This window comes from Homarus americanus, unplaced genomic scaffold (assembly GCF_018991925.1).
Source record: "Homarus americanus isolate GMGI-L3 unplaced genomic scaffold, GMGI_Hamer_2.0 scaffold23578, whole genome shotgun sequence".
Lineage (NCBI taxonomy): Eukaryota > Metazoa > Arthropoda > Malacostraca > Decapoda > Nephropidae > Homarus > Homarus americanus.
Window position 1 is genome coordinate 8,567,013 of NW_024733231.1, and position 17,756 is coordinate 8,584,768.

The following is a 17,756-nucleotide window of genomic DNA, read 5'->3' on the forward strand; positions in this document are numbered from 1 at the left end:
TATATCACAAGTAACACAGAAACCGTCAATATATGGGTGTAGGGAGCACTCTCCAGCAGTATACCACCACAACAATGACGGACAACAATAAAACACTGATTATTTTGACAGGGTTAAATCAATGACTATATACGATAGATAGGAGAGCGACTATCCCTACCATTAACAAGATGTGACGTCTAAATCCACGACAGCGCCATCTATTGAGCTGGTACATCACTATACGGAGCATCTTAAGAAGATGCTCCGTATAGTGTCAAATTTTCATAGGAAATATACTTAAAATATGTTAACATAACCAATTTTATATTTTTTTCCATATAAAACACATAAAAGGTATACATTAGTCGTTCACCTTGCTATGTTATAATAGGTTACTGGCTGATGGGTGGGCCCCCTCTGCCCGAAGGATAATGTACTGTAGGACCTATTCACAACTGTCCTCTCGACCCATTTATCGGAACCCCGAAAATCTGTGGTCGTTGCCAGTCGTGGAAACACTGCACCTGGGAGTGCAGGAGGATGGTCGCCTGCGGTTTCTGTGCAGGTCCTCACGACACAGTGGAAGACAGTGGAATGCAAATCGAAAATTCAGAACAAAATCCCAGTTGTTCCACGGTGTGTCAACTGTCATGGCAGTCACCACACCTGGAATGCCAACTGCCCACAGCGTCCTGGCACTCGCCCGGGGAAAACTTACCTTGTTCCACCGCCCTCGTCTCTGACGAAGCCCCTGTCAACCAATCCTCACTCCTATCCACCACCGTCTCTTCCATCCACCAAGGATTTCCCATTAATCTCCTCTCCTCTACCACGCCCTATTTCACCCCTACCACCCATCCTTTCTCCCCTCCCTTCCTCTCCCTACCGTTCTTGGAACAAGGTCGTTGCCGGCCCTGCCACACAGTCACCACCACCTCCTGCCCACCCGGACCCCCGCTGTCTCTCACCAGCACCACCACCTCTTGCTCACCTGAACCCTCACCGTCCCTCTCCGTCACCACCACCACCTCCTGCCCAGTCGGGCCCTCGCCAATCCTCGCCGCCACCTCCAGCTCCTGCACAGGTACACCAAGTTGGTTCTATGGAAACAATCACTCTACGTCTGGATCGCCACTCCAAGCAAATCGACCTTCTCTCTACCCAACTCACCTCGTTTATGGAGACAATTGCGACTGTACAGAGGCAACAACAACTCTGGACACCCTGACCCAACAGGGGCACACTTTGCAAGCCCTGGTGACACGCCTCCTTCCTTCTCCCGAGATGGAGGATCCATCCCTCGCTCTACCACTCCTCCCTCTCCAATATCCGGATACCCACCGACTCTTCATCTCACACCGGAGGCCGTTCCCTCCTCTTCTTACAATAGGGCATCCAGGGACTTAGACCTCGCCGGACAGACCTCGCCCAGTTTGTGCTCTCCCATCAAGTAGATGTTGCTCTACTTCAGGAAACCATCACAGACGATGTTACTCCACTCCACCTCTCTGGCTATACTGTTTACACCCTGCCTCGGTACCGTGGGCAGGCTCGTGGCCTCCTCACCCTTGTGCATAAAACCATTCCATCTGTTCGTCTCCCTTCACCTGACTCACATGGACACCCGTCTGAATTACTTTCTGTCTCCTTTACAGGCCGTCCTGTGACATTCCTATGGATACCCAGTCATGTCGGTATCTTGGGGAATGAGGCAGCAGATGGCCTTGTCAAGACTGGCTGTAACAAGGCCACATCTGACTACGTTGTTCCTCGAACACTTTTACAGCTTAGAACCCAAATTCGCCGCAAACAGAGAGAAGCTCGGTAAGAAGCCATCCCCCTGGACTTCCCGCTCACCTGGTACGATATCCTCCGTAAACTCCCTGACCTCTGCCAGTATATAGTCCGCATCATGGCTGTATGTGTATTAGTATGACGTGTATTATTGAACAAGAAATAAACTGTGTCATACTTGAAAATGGAAACGTTATATAGACAACAAGTGACATCACAGGTTAATTACAGGTGACTTATCTACGATCCATTACACATTGGGAGATAAAGGTGAGAGTTTTAATGGCCACCTTAGATCATGCCATGCAAATTACCACAGAGAAATAACAAGTATATGAAAGGTCAGGAATGAGGAAACTAGCCAAGCGTTACAGAATGTGAGGTAACGAGGTAATGTTACCTTGCGGAAGTGAAGAACGATGATGGTGATGGAGACGAGGTGAGAGGGTGTAAGAATACTGTAAATAAAACACACACAAAATTATTCAATATTTACATAAACACTTAAGAGTAATAATTAATAGTATATAAAAAATTTAGTAAGGAGAATAATAGAATATTAGAGGAGATAAAATATAAGATAGGGAATATGTTGAAAAATGTAAGAGAGAAAAACTGAACACCAAAACACAGGAAGACCCGAACGGTCCAACTCTCAAGAGACAGCAATACAACACTGATGATGATGACGGGACAATATCAGAGGGACTAGAAGAGCCCTCTGGTGTTAGTCATCGTCCCTAAGACAGCACCTACAATGGTATTCTTTGCTTTGATAATAAACAACTCGTGCGAAATATTATTGTCTGTTTTTATACGTCAAGGAACTCCATGTAAAAAAGTCGATCCGTAACGCCAGTGAGGCATGAACTAAACCTCTTAGTTTTGATCAAGATATTGGCCGTTCAGTCTTCTTCAGACAATGGTCGCTGAGTAAGGTCATCTGCTGGTTATTGCTGCTGAGGTCTTGCTGAAGGCTTTTTGGAGAGAGAGAGAGAGAGAGAGAGAGAGAGAGAGAGAGAGAGAGAGAGAGAGAGAGAGAGAGAGAGAGAGTATTGGTCAATATTGTCTTACTTAATGACTTATTTATTCTTTCTATCTTTTCTCAGGAATACAAACAATGATCTTAACGACAATTACATGAAAACCAACACTATTTCCTCTCCTTTAGTGTAGTGAATCATATTAATTAACTGTCCAGAGGCCACTTGTAAGGCGGAGGCGCCGGGTTCCCAAGGTTCTATGACATCAGTGTGTATTTTCATATCAGTTCTCCTCCTAAGATGTGCACTCGTATCTAACCACCTCACCTAATCTACTGTACTTATATATGAATTCTGAACCTCACTTGCGTAGAAAATTAAACATTTTGACACTTGAGAGTTTAACTTCTCATAACATATCTTCGATCCTTTGAGAAACCAACTTCGTTTTGTGTTAAGTGGCTAAGTTAAATACATTCTCAGATCTCCAGAAAGTTGATGAAATTAACATCCGAGCCTTTAAAAATTTCTCTATATGGATTAAGTTAATTGATCAGTTATATACGTCTTGGTATTTAACATCATAACCTGGATTAAGTTAATTGATCAGTTATATACGTCTTAATAATTCCCGTTGAAAAGAACATAAAACGAATGATCATGGGTGCAGGTGTTCCCCCTTGAAGGACGCCACAGGGAAGTACCCAAACTGTTGGTACCGAGTTTCTGATCCATTTAGGTCCGTAATTGTTGACTCGTGAGATTCTTAATAGTTCTTCCACATCGTTTTATCATGTTCCTATATAATTGTTATCTATTTTTTATGCCTTGTCCTTCAATCATGGAGGTAATTGTTTATTTGTATATTTTAGCAATGGATTTCTTTTTCGTTTTGTTCATTTTGATATTATCGTGTTTTCAAAGCGGTATATTATTATTATTATTATTATTATTATTATTATTATTATTATTATCGCCTTAAAACATAATTAACAAAGGCATAATGTTAAATTCCATTCTCAATTAACATTCTATCCTTATTATCACTACTAATAAAACAGGTCGACTTTCACACTTACAACTTAATCATAAGCCGAATGGACTAAGATGGAGTAAGTCATACATAAACCAACACTCATAAAGATATATAACAAGGGGTTTATTTCCCTGGGCGTGATGTGAGTGACCTTTCTCTCTCTAAGGCTCCTTAAAGTCAACTGTTTTGAAAATTTCCTGAAGATCATTAAGACGGCAGGAAGGTTAGTTCATGCTGCTGGTATCCTGTCTGGGTTTATTGAGTTATTTAGATGTTTATTATTGTTGTTATTATTTTTAGTATTATTACTGTTTTATTATTATTATTATCATTATTATTATTGTTGTTGTTGTTGTTGTTGTTGTTGTTGTTGTTGTCTTGGTTCTTTGAATATGATAACCAGTTTCCTTGAGTACTATGTTTTAACCTCCTGAATACGACGATATCTGGTCCTCTTGAGTACAATGGCTTGACTCTTTGAAAACCGTAGGTAGTGATCTTGAGTACGGTGTCTTGGCCCTTTGAATACAATGACAAATTCCTTGAGCACGATGACATTATACTTAAAAGAAAAAGTCATCGTATATCGAAGTTTAGTCCAAGTAGTTATGATCAACTGTGAGTCGCATTTAAATACTAGTGGTCAAATGGATACAACACTCACCTCCGGGCTTAGAGATCGTCTTTTCGAATCCCCAAGTCGACTCAGCTTCAAAATGGATATCCAACCTAACCTAAGTTTCAATTCGACACTTTATCCACACTATATGAACTGGCTTTATCCCCCTGTGTGATTCACCTTTATCCATCACATTTGTTCTGATGTAATTGAAATAAATATGATCCGTTTGTTTCTTTGTGTATAAGATCGTGTGTTCTGACAATGTGTACACTGATCTTGTTGACTTGTTATTCTGGCATATCTACCTGTAGTTTTAACCTGTTACCTGTATTTTGTATTTACGATTATCAAAATAGCATTGGCCCAAAGTTGTGTTAGGTTTTTTTTTAGGGGGGGGGGGGAATTTTTGTACCTGTACTTTTACCTGTATTTGTAATATTATTTTCCAATGAGTGAAATTAATGAGAAATATAGGAGGAGGATTTTGTCCGAGGTAGAATTAGTTCTTTGTTATGTGTAGGATGAATCATTTCTTTGTTATGTGTGTAGAGCTAGACATAATCTAAGGGTGTAGGAAGTGGGCCAGAGATGAAAGACAAGCACCAGATGACAAGTCCAAACCTCGCGTCAACACTCCATTACAGGCACAAGGTGATGCAGGAAATACAGCCAGGGAAGTTTGGTCACGCGTGTGGTGCCCCGCCCAGTCTTTACTGCAGTGACCCCGGCCAGGTCAACCGGTGGTCTTGACCTGTGTCCACGCTTTGTTATCATGCTATGCTACCACCCTGCTGCCTGGCCCTCACTCACTCACCCAGTAAACACGTCTATCTCTTTCACTTTTGTTCACTTGATAAATTTATTAGTTTTAAGGGGATACGAAACGTATTATTCTTGAGGTAAATATAATTTTTCGAAGCAAGAAATTGTGTTTAGAGGAAGTGAGTGTGAGACTTCGTGAGTCGTGTTCTGAAACTCTTGACGAACTGGAATAAAAAGTTGTTTCGTGACGTCATTCGGGTCGAGTATATATAAGCACGACGTTGGGTGTTCAGAAGCACAGCTTCCTCTGAGACATAACTATGAACGCTAGGGTGAAGTGGCTCACACATCTTAACTGTCATATTTCGATTATATTATCATGATTTACTACTTAATACTCAAAGCTCTTTCTCTGGGTCAGCAATACCTTATGTTATGATTTCTGTTCCTAGGTTGTGGTACTGTTGGGTGTTGTGGTGGTGGCCGCGGCAGACAAGCTACCCTCCTACACTTACAGCGCCCCGCAGGTACTTCTGGATCTGTCACATACAAATTTCTTTTGATTTTTACTGAACTGAAAGAAATAAGCCGCAATATTCTCCGTGAACTTTGAAATTCTTGAGACAGGATGCTATGGGGTAAATAAGGTCCTCACACTAAAATAATAATTTCTCTTTAAGGATTCGGACGAGTACTCTGTGGAATCAAGTGAAGCCAAGTACGACTTCAGCTACGCCGTGAAGGACGACCTCTCAGGCAACGACTTCGGTCACCAGGAGACCCGCGACGGTGACAACACTCAGGGGTCGTATTACGTGCAGCTTCCCGACGGTCGTCTGCAAACTGTGACTTACTACGTGGAAGGTGACTCAGGCTACGTGGCTGATGTCAAGTACGACGGAGAGGCTCGCTACCCTGACTCTGATGAAGTCAGGTCCTACACCCCACCCAGGCCCCAGTACTCCTCTCCAGAGTCCGATGAATCTTATGAGACTCCTGTGTATGTTCCACCTCGCCCATCATACAACCCACCAAGACCAACATACAACCCACCCCGCCCGACATACAACCCACCCCTCCCCGCATACAACCCACCCCGCCCAACATACACCACACCCCGTCCCTCATACAACCCACCTCGCCCAACATACACCACACCCCGTCCCACATACACCACACCCCGTCCCACATATAAACCCACCCTGCCCAACATACAACCCACCCCGCCCCAACATACCCCGCCCAACATACAACCCACCCCTGCCCAACATACAACCCACCCGCCCATCATACTCAAACCCCGAGCCAGAGGAGTCTCGTGAGGTGAACGTGTACCTCCCACCACCCCCTTCATACTCCGCCCCAGAAACAGAGGAATCAGACGAAGCTCCAGCGTACAACCCTCCCCGACCCCGCTACTTCCTTGGTCTGTCAGAGGAAGCGGAACACATCTCCACTGACTCATCTGACATATATCAACCACCCATATACATTCCTCACAGTCGCTCCTATGGCTTTCCATAATAACGTAATCTAACCTAACCTAATATGACCTAGCCTAATCTGACCTAACCTAACCTTCCACATCTCGGTGCAATTACGAAGGCATTATTTTTTTGTGTTTAATCCTTGTGTTGTATTTTGAACGGAGAAGTTAGATGTGTTTCTCGTATTGCCAATGGAAGAAAATTTTGACTTAAGAGATTCTGAGAACCAAGTGTACAGTACGTGAACTCGATCTCAGTTTGTATAGAGATTAATGAACTATTGTGTATAATGATGATTTGTAAAGGGAATAAATATTTTTTTGTGATTTTCTTGTATGTGTTATCGAGTTTCTCCTTTACTAACACAATTAAGAGTCACACACACACACACACACACACACACACACACACACACACACACACACTGATGATACGAGGAAGTGTGTGTAGACAAGGCTCTCGAATGTATATAGTGACTGATGCCTCATACAGCATCTCAGAAATGCACTAATATGGAAATTGAATACAGTACATGAATCCTAACATGAATGATGGTAAAACTCCCTCAGCTGGCAGTACACGCCCTCACACGCCCTGCCACGCCCCCCCCAGATCTGTGCACACTCATCCACGCTGTGTTTCCTCGTATACATAAACACACAAACACATAAATAAACATAAAGTCACCCCTTGTGCATTGCTTGTACCTTCTCCCTCCCAGACGGCCACATAGCACTGCTCCTCTCTCAACCAACTCATCATCCCTCCAATATCCTTCTCTCCCTCCAACAACCTCCCTCCCTCCAATACCCTTCTCTCTCTCCATCAACCCCCCTCCCTCCCTCCCTCCGTCCCTCCCTCCACCAGCGTGACCTCCCTCCTACTCCATCTCCCGCTTCAGAATACAACAGTCACTTCCCTTACGTCAAGATCGCTCCTCATTACCGCTCCCTGGCGCAACACTCCCAGACGCGTGCCCAAAGTGGTCACGCTCTCGATGTATCAAAACGTGAATATTTAGTCCATAATGAAGGTTATCTGTGTGTGTGTGTGTGTGTGTGTGTGTGTTTTATATACTTCTATTAGGTCACACCTTGCCCGTGTGTGTGTGTGTGTGTGTGTGTGTGTGTGTGTGTGTGTTATATACTTCTATTAGGTCACACCTTGCTCGTGTGTGTGTGTGTGTGTGTGTGTGTGTTATATACTTCTATTAGGTCACACCTTGCCCGTGTGTGTGTGTGTGTGTGTGTGTGTGTGTGTTGTATTTATTAGGTCACACCTTGCCCGTGTGTGTGTGTGTGTGTGTGTGTGTTATATACTTCTATTAGGTCACACCTTGCCCGTGTGTGTGTGTGTGTGTGTGTGTGTGTGTGTGTGTTATATACTTCTATTAGGTCACACCTTGCCCGTGTGTGTGTGTGTGTGTGTGTGTGTGTGTTATATACTTCTATTAGGTCACACCTTGCTCGTGTGTGTGTGTGTGTGTGTGTGTGTGTGTGTTATATACTTCTATTAGGTCACACCTTGCCCGTGTGTGTGTGTGTGTGTGTGTGTGTGTGTTATATACTTCTATTAGGTCACACCTTGCCGTGTGTGTGTGTGTGTGTGTGAGTGTGTGTGTGTGTGTGTGTGTGTGTTATATACTTCTATTAGGTCACACCTTGCCCGTGTGTGTGTGTGTGTGTGTGAGTGTGTGTGTGTGTGTGTGTGTGTGTTATATACTTCTATTAGGTCACACCTTGCCCGTGTGTGTGTGTGTGTGTGTGTGTGTGTGTGTTTTATATACTTCTATTAGGTCGCCCCTCTCCCGTCTTATATTTATCTAACCTATATGAGCTAGGTAACTGCAGGCGTTCTAATCCCTTTGGGTAACTGAGGTGCCTTAGTCTCTAGCCTATCACGGGGGGCCAGATGGAGGGTGACAATTAAGGTAAACTTTCTTACCATTTTCACTTGACAATTTTTGAAACAAGTATATGCAATTTCCGTAGCCTTCAAATAAATTGAATTAGAGAAAAAGATACCTGAGTAAAAAAAAAATGCAAGAACTATCCTTATGCACGTCACCTACCATATTACACATTACACAATTACTTTCACACTAAATTTGTAACTTTACTTCATTATATATCCACTGAGGGCAAGTAACCTCAAAGTAAACATACATCCGTGGTACATTTTTAACACTGGGCAACATAGACGAGCGGGCGTGGTGCTTGGCGGATTGCAGGGTAGGAAAAGCTGACCATTTGTGCCCCTGATGACAGCCTTAAGAGAGGTCAAGAACAACAGCAGCGTGACTGCCCATGGCTTGTGGGTTGTGTATATACAGGGTGCGGCTCGGGGGAAGGGGGGGGGGTGGGTTATAAAGGAACTGGCATTGGGTTTATTCCGTAAATGGAATTGTGAGAAGGTATCCAAATGGTTCAATGTAGTTATGGCACTTAGCCATCTTAACATCAACCTAACTTAAATCTAAGCTGATCTAACCTAATCCTAACCTAACCTGATCTAAGCTGACCTAACCTAACCCTAACCTTATCTGATTTAAGCTGACCTAATCTAACCCTAAGCTAACCTAACCTAACCTAACCTAACCTAACCTAATTTAAGCTGATCTAACTCAATACCACGAACTGTACTGTATATAAACTTAAATCACCAAAGTCTTCTAAAGTCGCACGAAAATATACAATCACTAAGCCTTAACATAACTCTTTGTACCTCTCGGTTACAAGGCATCACTGTTCTTATCTCTCTTCTCTACACTTAAGTTAACTCTCTGTCTCTCTTATAATCTCAAGTGTTATTTAGTGTCATTAGTACTGTGTGAAAAACCTACTTGAAAATATCTTCCTTGATGTTATCGAAGTAATTGCTCGATTCTCTGTTCGCTTTCTTGTCCAGTGTCCACACAGTGTTCGAGTATGACCTTGTCTGTCTGTTTGTTTGTGTGGCATTAGTGACCCAGTAATTGTGATGATTGTGTAAGGGGAGGGGAATCTCTCTATCTCTCTCTCTCTCTTCTCTCTCTCTCTCTCTCTCTCTCTCTCTACGGTATCAATATCCCAGCTGCTGAGGGTCAGTTGAAAATGAATGCATCTCTCCCTCTTTATCTCACTTTTTTCTCTTTCATATCTCTCTCTCTCTGTGTCTCTCTCTCTTGGCCTCTTCTCCATTCGTCTCTATATCTCCCTCAATAACCCAACTGTTGTCACGCTAAGGATCGTAAAAATAAATCACCCTTTATTTTTCTCCGGGTTTTCCGTCTTGTCTCCCTTCCCCTCTCCCTCTCTCTAATCTAGAACGAAAAACAGTAAATAACCGCTGCTCACGAGGTGGAAATTGGAGGGGAGGAGTGTGGAGGACATCACCAAGGAAGGCTGTGTAGTGAGGGAAAGACCTCCTCTGTTTTATTAATTTTTTTTATCCAATTGATGAACTGATGAACAAAAAGTTGCCCCGTGACGTCAGATCAACACATGTATAAAGGGAGAGAGACGCCAAGGAAGAGGCAGTGAGAGAGACGCCAAGGAAGAGGCAGTAGTCTGTGGCGTAAGTTGATGATGAAGACACAGGTGAGTTATGGACACCACTCCCCAGGCCCTCTGAGGGAAGTTTGTTTACATTAATTATATATATATAATGTATATAATGTAGTGTTATGATGGTATATAAACCTAGGAACTGTTATTATGATTCCAGAGATCTGGTCAGAGATAAGGAAAAACAGTACTGGACTCAGTGGTAGAAGTATCACGTTGTCCAGGTTGCCGGTAAACAAAAGAAAATTACTTATAATCACGTTTGATAGAGAACGGCGAGGACATTTTCTAAAAGCGTTATTGACGTTTTCAGGTAATTTTACTGGTGGTGGTGGTGGTGATGGCGGCCACAGCTGCAGCAGGAAGACAACCCTCCTACTCCTACAGCGCCCCCAGGACCAGGATAGGTAGTGGTGGAGCCCCCAGGACCAAGGTAGGTAGTGGTGGAGGTCCCAGGACACGTCTGTAAATTATTACTTTACAGCTCAGTTCATTAATGCAGTAGACGTTTCTTTATAGTGAGTTCTATTATTTACCTTAACTTTTCCTTCTTCACTTCTAAGACATGATTCACTACCTGTCTACCTTACTATCAGTCTTCCATTACCAAGACCACCTATGCTATTCATTTATCAAAACACTCAAGGAAGATGGACCCAGCACCCACCCTTGTTATATCCCTTCATTAATTTCGAAGCACTTAGTTGTTCGTCTGATTGTCCTGAGCAAATGATTACACTCTGCCTAACATACTGTAAGCTCACTATTTAAACACATTTTCCAAAGTATATTCTCAATATTGTTAAAAATACTTATTATGTATTGTTATCTATTTTGATTCTCAAGGGACTTTATTTCAACTAAGGTGTCACTACAAGTCATAATCCATTTCATGTCCCACTTTAAATGAAAATTTCTTATGATAAGTAAGAATACTAATTCTGTGTATGTGCAGGACTTCGTTCAGTATTCAGCGAATTCTAGAGAGGCAAATTACGACTTCAGCTACGCCGTGAAGGACGACTATTCCAGCAACGACTTCGGTCACCAGGAATCTCGTGATGGTGACAACACACATGGGTCGTACTACGTGCACCTTCCCGACGGTCGTCTCCAGACTGTGACTTACTACGTGGACGGTGACTCAGGCTACGTGGCTGATGTCAGCTACCAGGGTGAGGCTCAGTACCCCGCATATGAGTCTCGCAAGGCTCCCGTGTACGCTCCTCACAGGTCTCATTATATCGTATCAAACTCTGATGAATCATTCGAGGTGCCTTTCTACTCTTCCCCCAGACGCTCCTATGGCTTTCATTAGTTAACTCTGACTGGAGTCATCACCGTCCTCTACTGCCAAGGCTGGCTAATGTATTTACCCACTCAAGCATCGAATAAATATAAAGTACTCTATATGTGATAAATATTCCTTTCTTTAAATTTAAAAACATTAAAGTACCAAATAAAATAAAAATATACAACAGCCGTAATGACCCAGGCGTTGACAACCAGAACACTGTGTTGCTAAGGCTGACTTCCTCATCAAACAAGAACTATAACCAACAGAACATGTGGTTACGCAAGGGAAGGTTGGGCCTCTGCGTGTTGACCTGGGTAAGGAGTCACAAAAACTGGCTCCAAATTCTCAAATCTTAGTACAAAGAATATTTCTCGTACGAGGATATGTAAAAATTCCCCTAACTTGGTAATTTAAGTGAAACTACAAAATTAATCCTTAAATTTAACATCAAAAGTCCATTAGCACTCTACTTTACCTGGTTATACTGAGTTAATGCACCCTATGTTAACCAAGTAATTATTGTTGCTACACCTTCATTAATGGTAATGATTTGACATATATTACTACTATTTCAACATGTAGGCACGTGCCAGGAAATTCATGCATGAATTCACGTATTTTTTTTCTTGTCAAAGAAGGCCTCTCTCTCACACCACGCCAGACAACTATCTCTTTCCACCTCATTGACAAAAGCCACAACGAACAAACCAGCAAAAATATATAGATATGATTGTAATTGTTATTTGAAGATTATAAATACTACTACTAATAGTAATAATTATACTACTACTACTACTACTGCTGCTATTACTGCTACTAATAATAATAATGTTGAAAACTAGCCAACAGATTCATTGTACATTATAATATATTTCAGAACCAGTTGTTATTAATGTAAATATCAATACTATTTTCAGTATTTCCTCTAATTATCTCACACTGTGTATTGTATTATCTTTAATATGGACAAGAAATATTCACTAAGATGACATGAGAATAATTCTTTACGGCTGAAGGAAAATGGATGTCAAAAGTCAACGATGGGCAAAATATAATCATGGTATCTGTGGGCGATAACTTATACTAGATTCCGTTTCATTGTTGCGGTTCATTCAGGCTGAGAGATTTACAGAACCGAGGAAACTGCAGGTAATCATTCAACCTCAGCTGATACAGATCAAAGGGATGTTGAAACATTTATCTGATCTTATCGATTCTCTTCAGGTCCTCGTCGATGAATATTTCTTCGGATAATATCGAATGTTTTGTAATTTCAATTCGTGTCAATAGTTTGGTCAGAGCAGGACAAGAAGAGTCAGTGTACAGTGAATTTTGTTTAAGTATATAAATAGGTTATCAAGATTAACATAGCATATTCTCAGGAATAAAACCAATGTACTTTAGTTTAAAATAGTAATCAGCCACCTTTGCTGAGACAGTGGTCGGGGTCTTAACCATACTGGGGTCTGGGTGGGGTGTAGGACCTTACTTCATCAGAGTCGGGGTAGCGAGCATCTCCGTCGTACTTGACATCAGCAATGTAGCCTGAGTCACCGTCCACGGAGTAACTCACGGTCTGCAGACGACCGTCGGGAAGCTGCACGGTGTACGACCCCCTGGTGTTGTCGTTGTCGCGGTTCTCTTGGTGACCGAAGTCGTTACCTGAGGGGGCGTCGTTGACGGCCCACTGGAAGTTGTATTGAGCAGGACCGCTCTCCTCAGATGAATACTGGAAAATAAATAAATTGTTCAACGTACATCTCTCTGTTACCACAGGAATGTATTACAAGAATCATTTAACATTTACTTGAATATAATCTTTAAAATTTTTCATCATCATCATCATATGATTGCGAAATTACTGAACAATATTCAGGATAATGATGATCTAAATTTTACCCGAGGCACGGAGTACGAGGGGCGACTGTCAGCAGCAGCCACGGCCACCACACCGAGCAGGAGGAGGATCTGGAGGGCAGACGAACAGAACATCATCATCTAACATCAGTTACATTTGATCACATTCTTGTTAACAAAACTTACAGACAACACAGGGTAAAGGAGTCTACCTTAGCGTTCATTGTGTCGTGTCGGTGGAGGAAACTTCACTGTCAGCTGCTGGGGAGCCTCGCCTATTTATATCCCATCTCGCATGACGTAATAGGACAACTTTTTGTAACACACTGATGTTATTGCTGAGGAAAACCTGTTATCTGGGCCTGGGTGTTGCGCTGTTTGGTTCACCTACATACTGAAGGACAGCAAACATACTTATTTTTTGGTAGATATCTTAGAACGAAAACTTGATTTATAATTATCAAAAACATTTAAGAAATTAAAGACCCGTCTTCACGAGAACTAACACCTAACTTTCACACACAATATCGCACCTTACATCACTCGTTATTTTTTTCTCAAGCAGAGCATTAATATGTAAATGTGTTTCATATTACATTCATGAAAAACTTCAACGACCAATCATCCTCAGAGATCCAGGTTATGATGTTGTAAGATAGCGAGTGAAAGGATATGTTTCCTATATACGTTATCGGATTACGTGTATACTGTATAGTTTAAGTCAGTTTTGGTTTGGAGAGTTTTGAAAGGAAATTAAATGACTACTATTATTGGTTACTACTATTATCCATATCTGTCTATCTATCCCTCTTTTTATTTATCCGTCTGTGTATTTGTTTCTCCGCCTGTCTATCTCTCTTTCTCAGACTATTTTTCTATCTATCTGTCTGTCTCGTTTCTTCCTCACCACTGACCCAAGGATCTAGGCCACAGAGTTAGTTATCTTCACAGTTTCTATTACAATACCTCGCCTGGTCACTGAGCTGTAACACACACACACTGATTTAACCTGGACAACATCTTTCGTAGTGACGGAGCATTGATGGACCCCAAGATGGAAAGTCTGAAATCTCAAAGAATTACGTCAGTTTTCCAGGGCTATGGGGGTGTTGGGAAAGGTGGCTGGTGTATTGGGGACCTCTAATAGGTCTTAATTTAACTTAAGCGTCAGAACTGGGACCTCACTAGGACGGGTATATTGGTACTGAGATATATATGACTCTAGACTCTTTTCCTCATGCTTTCAAAACTCTCCAAGACTATAATGAGAAATTTATTCTTATAAAAATTGGAATTAAATAGATGATTTGATGCGTTTTAACACAGTTTATTATTTTGGTAACTGGTCCTAGAAATATCATTAATTAGATTTTTATAGGTAACAGAACTAGTTGGCTCCTGGGTTTATTGTCTGGCTGTATTTTCCGTACTCTTGAGATTTCATAATTTGACCCAAGTCTGGTTCTTCAAAAAGTGGACATTTTGGTCCCTTTCGCCTGACTTGTCCGGTTCTGAAGCATGACAGAGTGGAACTGATGACCTCAAAACCCCTAACTTAAATGCCCTCAAAAGCATCTGTGACTGGTCTGTACATTAATGAAACAGTGAAGCAACTGAAAATTGCATAATTGATATACCAAAACGAGAATAAAGCAATGGGCATTATATATATTACCATACCCTTCTAAACCACGTCACCTGTATATAATCCTCACGTTGATACTGATATAATCACTAACTTAATATTACCCTCACGTGACAAGTTAAGAGTAACATAGAAAAGAAACATATTTACCATTATTTATATCACACTCAAGTATTACTGAAGTATCTGTAGCATTCGTCTGTGTTCCTTAATGCCGAGACTTTAGACCTAATCTAGTACTGTACACAGAGGGTGTTATGCTCACTCGTTCTAAAATCTACCTGTAGCTGCCTTTATCCTCTTAATTCCGTGAGGACGACCACCAAACTTTTCCGTCAAGTGATATAATGACACACACACACACACACACACACACACACACACACACACACACACGAATGATTTCAAAAGGGGGTCACTTAACATCAATAATAGATATGGATACAACTTGTACAAACTTTGGTTCTGATCTCCTAATTTTTTGGCTTCCAGGTTGCTGACTGATAATGTTCTTCCAGCGTGTTATGCCAGTACGTCTCATCGGATGCCGCCCCAGTCGGACCAGCACACACTCTTACACCACCTCGTGTGTCCACTAGTTCCATGGGTGTTCCTAGACTGAGGCAAATCTTCTGGAACGGCTACAGCTGCTCGACACCAGTAATGATCGCTAGTTGCTGGTGTTGTGGCCGGAGATGGTCGAAGGTAGCAGTAAACTGACTCTGGCTTGTCAGTTCACTCACACGTTAACTTTGAAACCCTAAAGCGATACCGACTCTTACATCAACTGAAATTAACTGAAACAATGAACCCCAGATATCTGTTCTAATGTTCTTGATGCAAATTTCTTCTTAGAGGAATCAGTTATGTATGATAAATATGTTGTACAAGGGTTTCTACAGTTCTATATTATTAGTTAACGTTGTATTTATGGTTATTTATCATGAACACAAACATATTGTTTATGTGAACCATTTACTGTTACATGTACACTTACTGTATCCCCTTTGATGATTAGTAAAATATTCTGTTGAGTGCAATAAAGGACATGTACAGTGTGTTGTCCAGTGGTCATACAGGGATGATCGACTGTATGAGAATCTCTTATGTTATCTGGAGAGGATGAGGGGGTTGTTGGGCAGCAGTAATACAGTTAGTTGCTAATCACTTGTGAAAGACCTCACACATCAACAGTGAAGACAATTTTGTTGTTATAATAGAAGTGTTCACGTGGTCTCCATAAAAAAATTGTAGGTTAGTGACAAAACGTTTTTTGAGACACCCTGTATATGCCGTATTAAGGACCCCCACCCGAAAAAGAAAAAAGAGAAAGAAAATCATCCGTAAATGAAAATAATTTAATTGATTCCTAAATAAAACACATTTTGCTTAAATACACTGAAGGTTATGATCCGGAGTCAGCAGTTCAACATTTTTCCAGGAAAACAAGAGTCGGGGTCTTATCCGTACTGGGGTCTGGGTGGGGTGTAGGACCTGACTTCATCAGAGTCGGGGTAGCGAGCATCACCCTGGTAACCCACATCAGCAATATAGCCTGAGTCACCGTCCACGTAGTATTTCACGGTCTGAAGACGACCGTCGGGAAGCTGCACGGTGTACGACCCCTGGGTGTTGTCGTTGTCGCGGTTCTCTTGGTGACCGAAGTCGTTACCTGAGGGGGCGTCGTTGACGGCCCACTGGAAGTTGTACTGAGCAGGACCGCTCTCCTCAGATGAATACTGGAATACAGAACAAGGGTAACATTAAATACTATTTAACGATCACTAAATATATATACAATGTCTCATATAAGTTGTGTTACACTATGACCGGAAATCTGAAATTGTGGGAGTGTTTTTCGATGTTTAGATTAATGATAAAAGCGTGCTGTAAAGAAAATTTAACAGATGTTAACTTTTTCGTGAATAAATCGTTGTTTGTGGTTCAGACACATTGGTGTTAAAACATGATCAATATAATTATTTTAGTAAGACCATTATTTAATATATTTGTGTTCCCTCTCATCAAGATTCATATCCTCGTCATAACGTCACCCTGAATATGTCTGCCTTGAGGGCAGTATTTCCTCTAGCCTTTATATTTTCGCGATATTAACCTTAATGTACTAAATAGTTTCTGGCTTTTTCAATAGATTAGATATAAGATATTCAAGAGTTTAACATACTTACAGTACAATGGTTTATCCCACACAAGGAAAAAAATACACTCAAATATCTTTGGTGACTCATCAGTGGAACTAGAAATGACAGTTTTTGTCGTAGTTCCGAGCAGCGAGTCACTGAATGACTTGCCTCGGTACCACTTTTTCTAAGGAGTTGGGACAGCTAATAAGGCTTTCCCCATTACTTAAATCTTATAATATTATCTGCCGGATTAATAAGTGCAGCGGAATTTCTCCGGGTATTGATATAGGACTTACCCGAGGAGCAGAGTAGGAGAAGGAAGGCCTGTCAGCAGCAGCCGCGGCCACCACAACCAGCAGGAGGAGGATCTGAGGGTAATAAATTTACCTAATAATACTTAAAATCTCAAGCTTGATGGTGATTGTGTTGAATAAATTAATATACATTCACGAAAAGATCTCTGGAGGCAGGAGTCTACCTTAGCGTTCATTGTGTCGAGTCGGTGGAGGAAACTTCACTGTCAGCTGCTGGAGAGCCTCGCCTATTTATATCCCATCCCGAGTGACGTAGCGGGACAACTTTTTGCAACACTTAGATGATAC

The 17,756-nt window shown here is 41.8% G+C and overlaps 3 protein-coding genes across 5 annotated transcripts; 2 read left to right on the forward strand and 1 right to left on the reverse strand.

Annotated features, from left to right (window-relative positions):
* Positions 1–5,480: 5,480 nt before the first annotated feature.
* Positions 5,481–6,501, forward strand: LOC121869507 (extensin-like). Its single transcript, XM_042370861.1, has 3 exons — positions 5,481–5,511; positions 5,632–5,706; positions 5,860–6,501. Exons 1-3 carry the CDS (start codon positions 5,500–5,502, stop codon positions 6,499–6,501), a joined length of 729 nt encoding a protein of 242 aa, XP_042226795.1. The 5' UTR covers positions 5,481–5,499.
* Positions 6,502–10,164: 3,663 nt separating this feature from the next.
* Positions 10,165–11,613, forward strand: LOC121869445 (pro-resilin-like). Its single transcript, XM_042370792.1, has 3 exons — positions 10,165–10,244; positions 10,525–10,644; positions 11,167–11,613. The coding sequence occupies exons 1-3, from the start codon at positions 10,230–10,232 to the stop codon at positions 11,527–11,529; spliced, it is 498 nt and encodes a 165-aa protein (XP_042226726.1). The 5' UTR covers positions 10,165–10,229; the 3' UTR covers positions 11,530–11,613.
* A 1,216-nt stretch (positions 11,614–12,829) lies between these two features.
* On the reverse strand, positions 12,830–17,720 carry LOC121869446 (pro-resilin-like). 3 transcript variants are annotated; one of them, XM_042370795.1, is made up of 3 exons: positions 17,633–17,669; positions 13,408–13,476; positions 12,830–13,237 (listed from the first exon to the last, which is right to left on the reverse strand). In XM_042370795.1, exons 1-3 carry the CDS (start codon positions 17,642–17,644, stop codon positions 12,959–12,961), a joined length of 360 nt encoding a protein of 119 aa, XP_042226729.1. In that variant the 5' UTR covers positions 17,645–17,669; the 3' UTR covers positions 12,830–12,958. The 3 variants fall into 3 exon arrangements, with proteins under 3 accessions (XP_042226729.1, XP_042226728.1, XP_042226727.1); XM_042370794.1 differs by lacking the exon at positions 17,633–17,669 and adding an exon at positions 13,578–13,665; XM_042370793.1 differs by lacking the exons at positions 12,830–13,237; positions 13,408–13,476 and adding exons at positions 16,355–16,749; positions 17,451–17,522 and having other exon boundaries at positions 17,633–17,720.
* Positions 17,721–17,756: the final 36 nt, after the last annotated feature.

Bases quoted from the DNA above. Each gene is read 5' to 3' on its own strand.
- LOC121869507 (XM_042370861.1), top strand. The intron at 5,707-5,859 runs GTACTTCTGGAT...TTTCTCTTTAAG, and splicing joins ACACTTACAGCGCCCCGCAG to GATTCGGACGAGTACTCTGT.
- LOC121869445 (XM_042370792.1), top strand. The intron at 10,645-11,166 runs GTAGGTAGTGGT...GTGTATGTGCAG, and splicing joins GTGGAGCCCCCAGGACCAAG to GACTTCGTTCAGTATTCAGC.
- LOC121869446 (XM_042370793.1), bottom strand. The intron at 16,750-17,450 runs GTAAGTCCTATA...TCTGTATTCCAG, and splicing joins TCTCCTACTCTGCTCCTCGG to TATTCATCTGAGGAGAGCGG.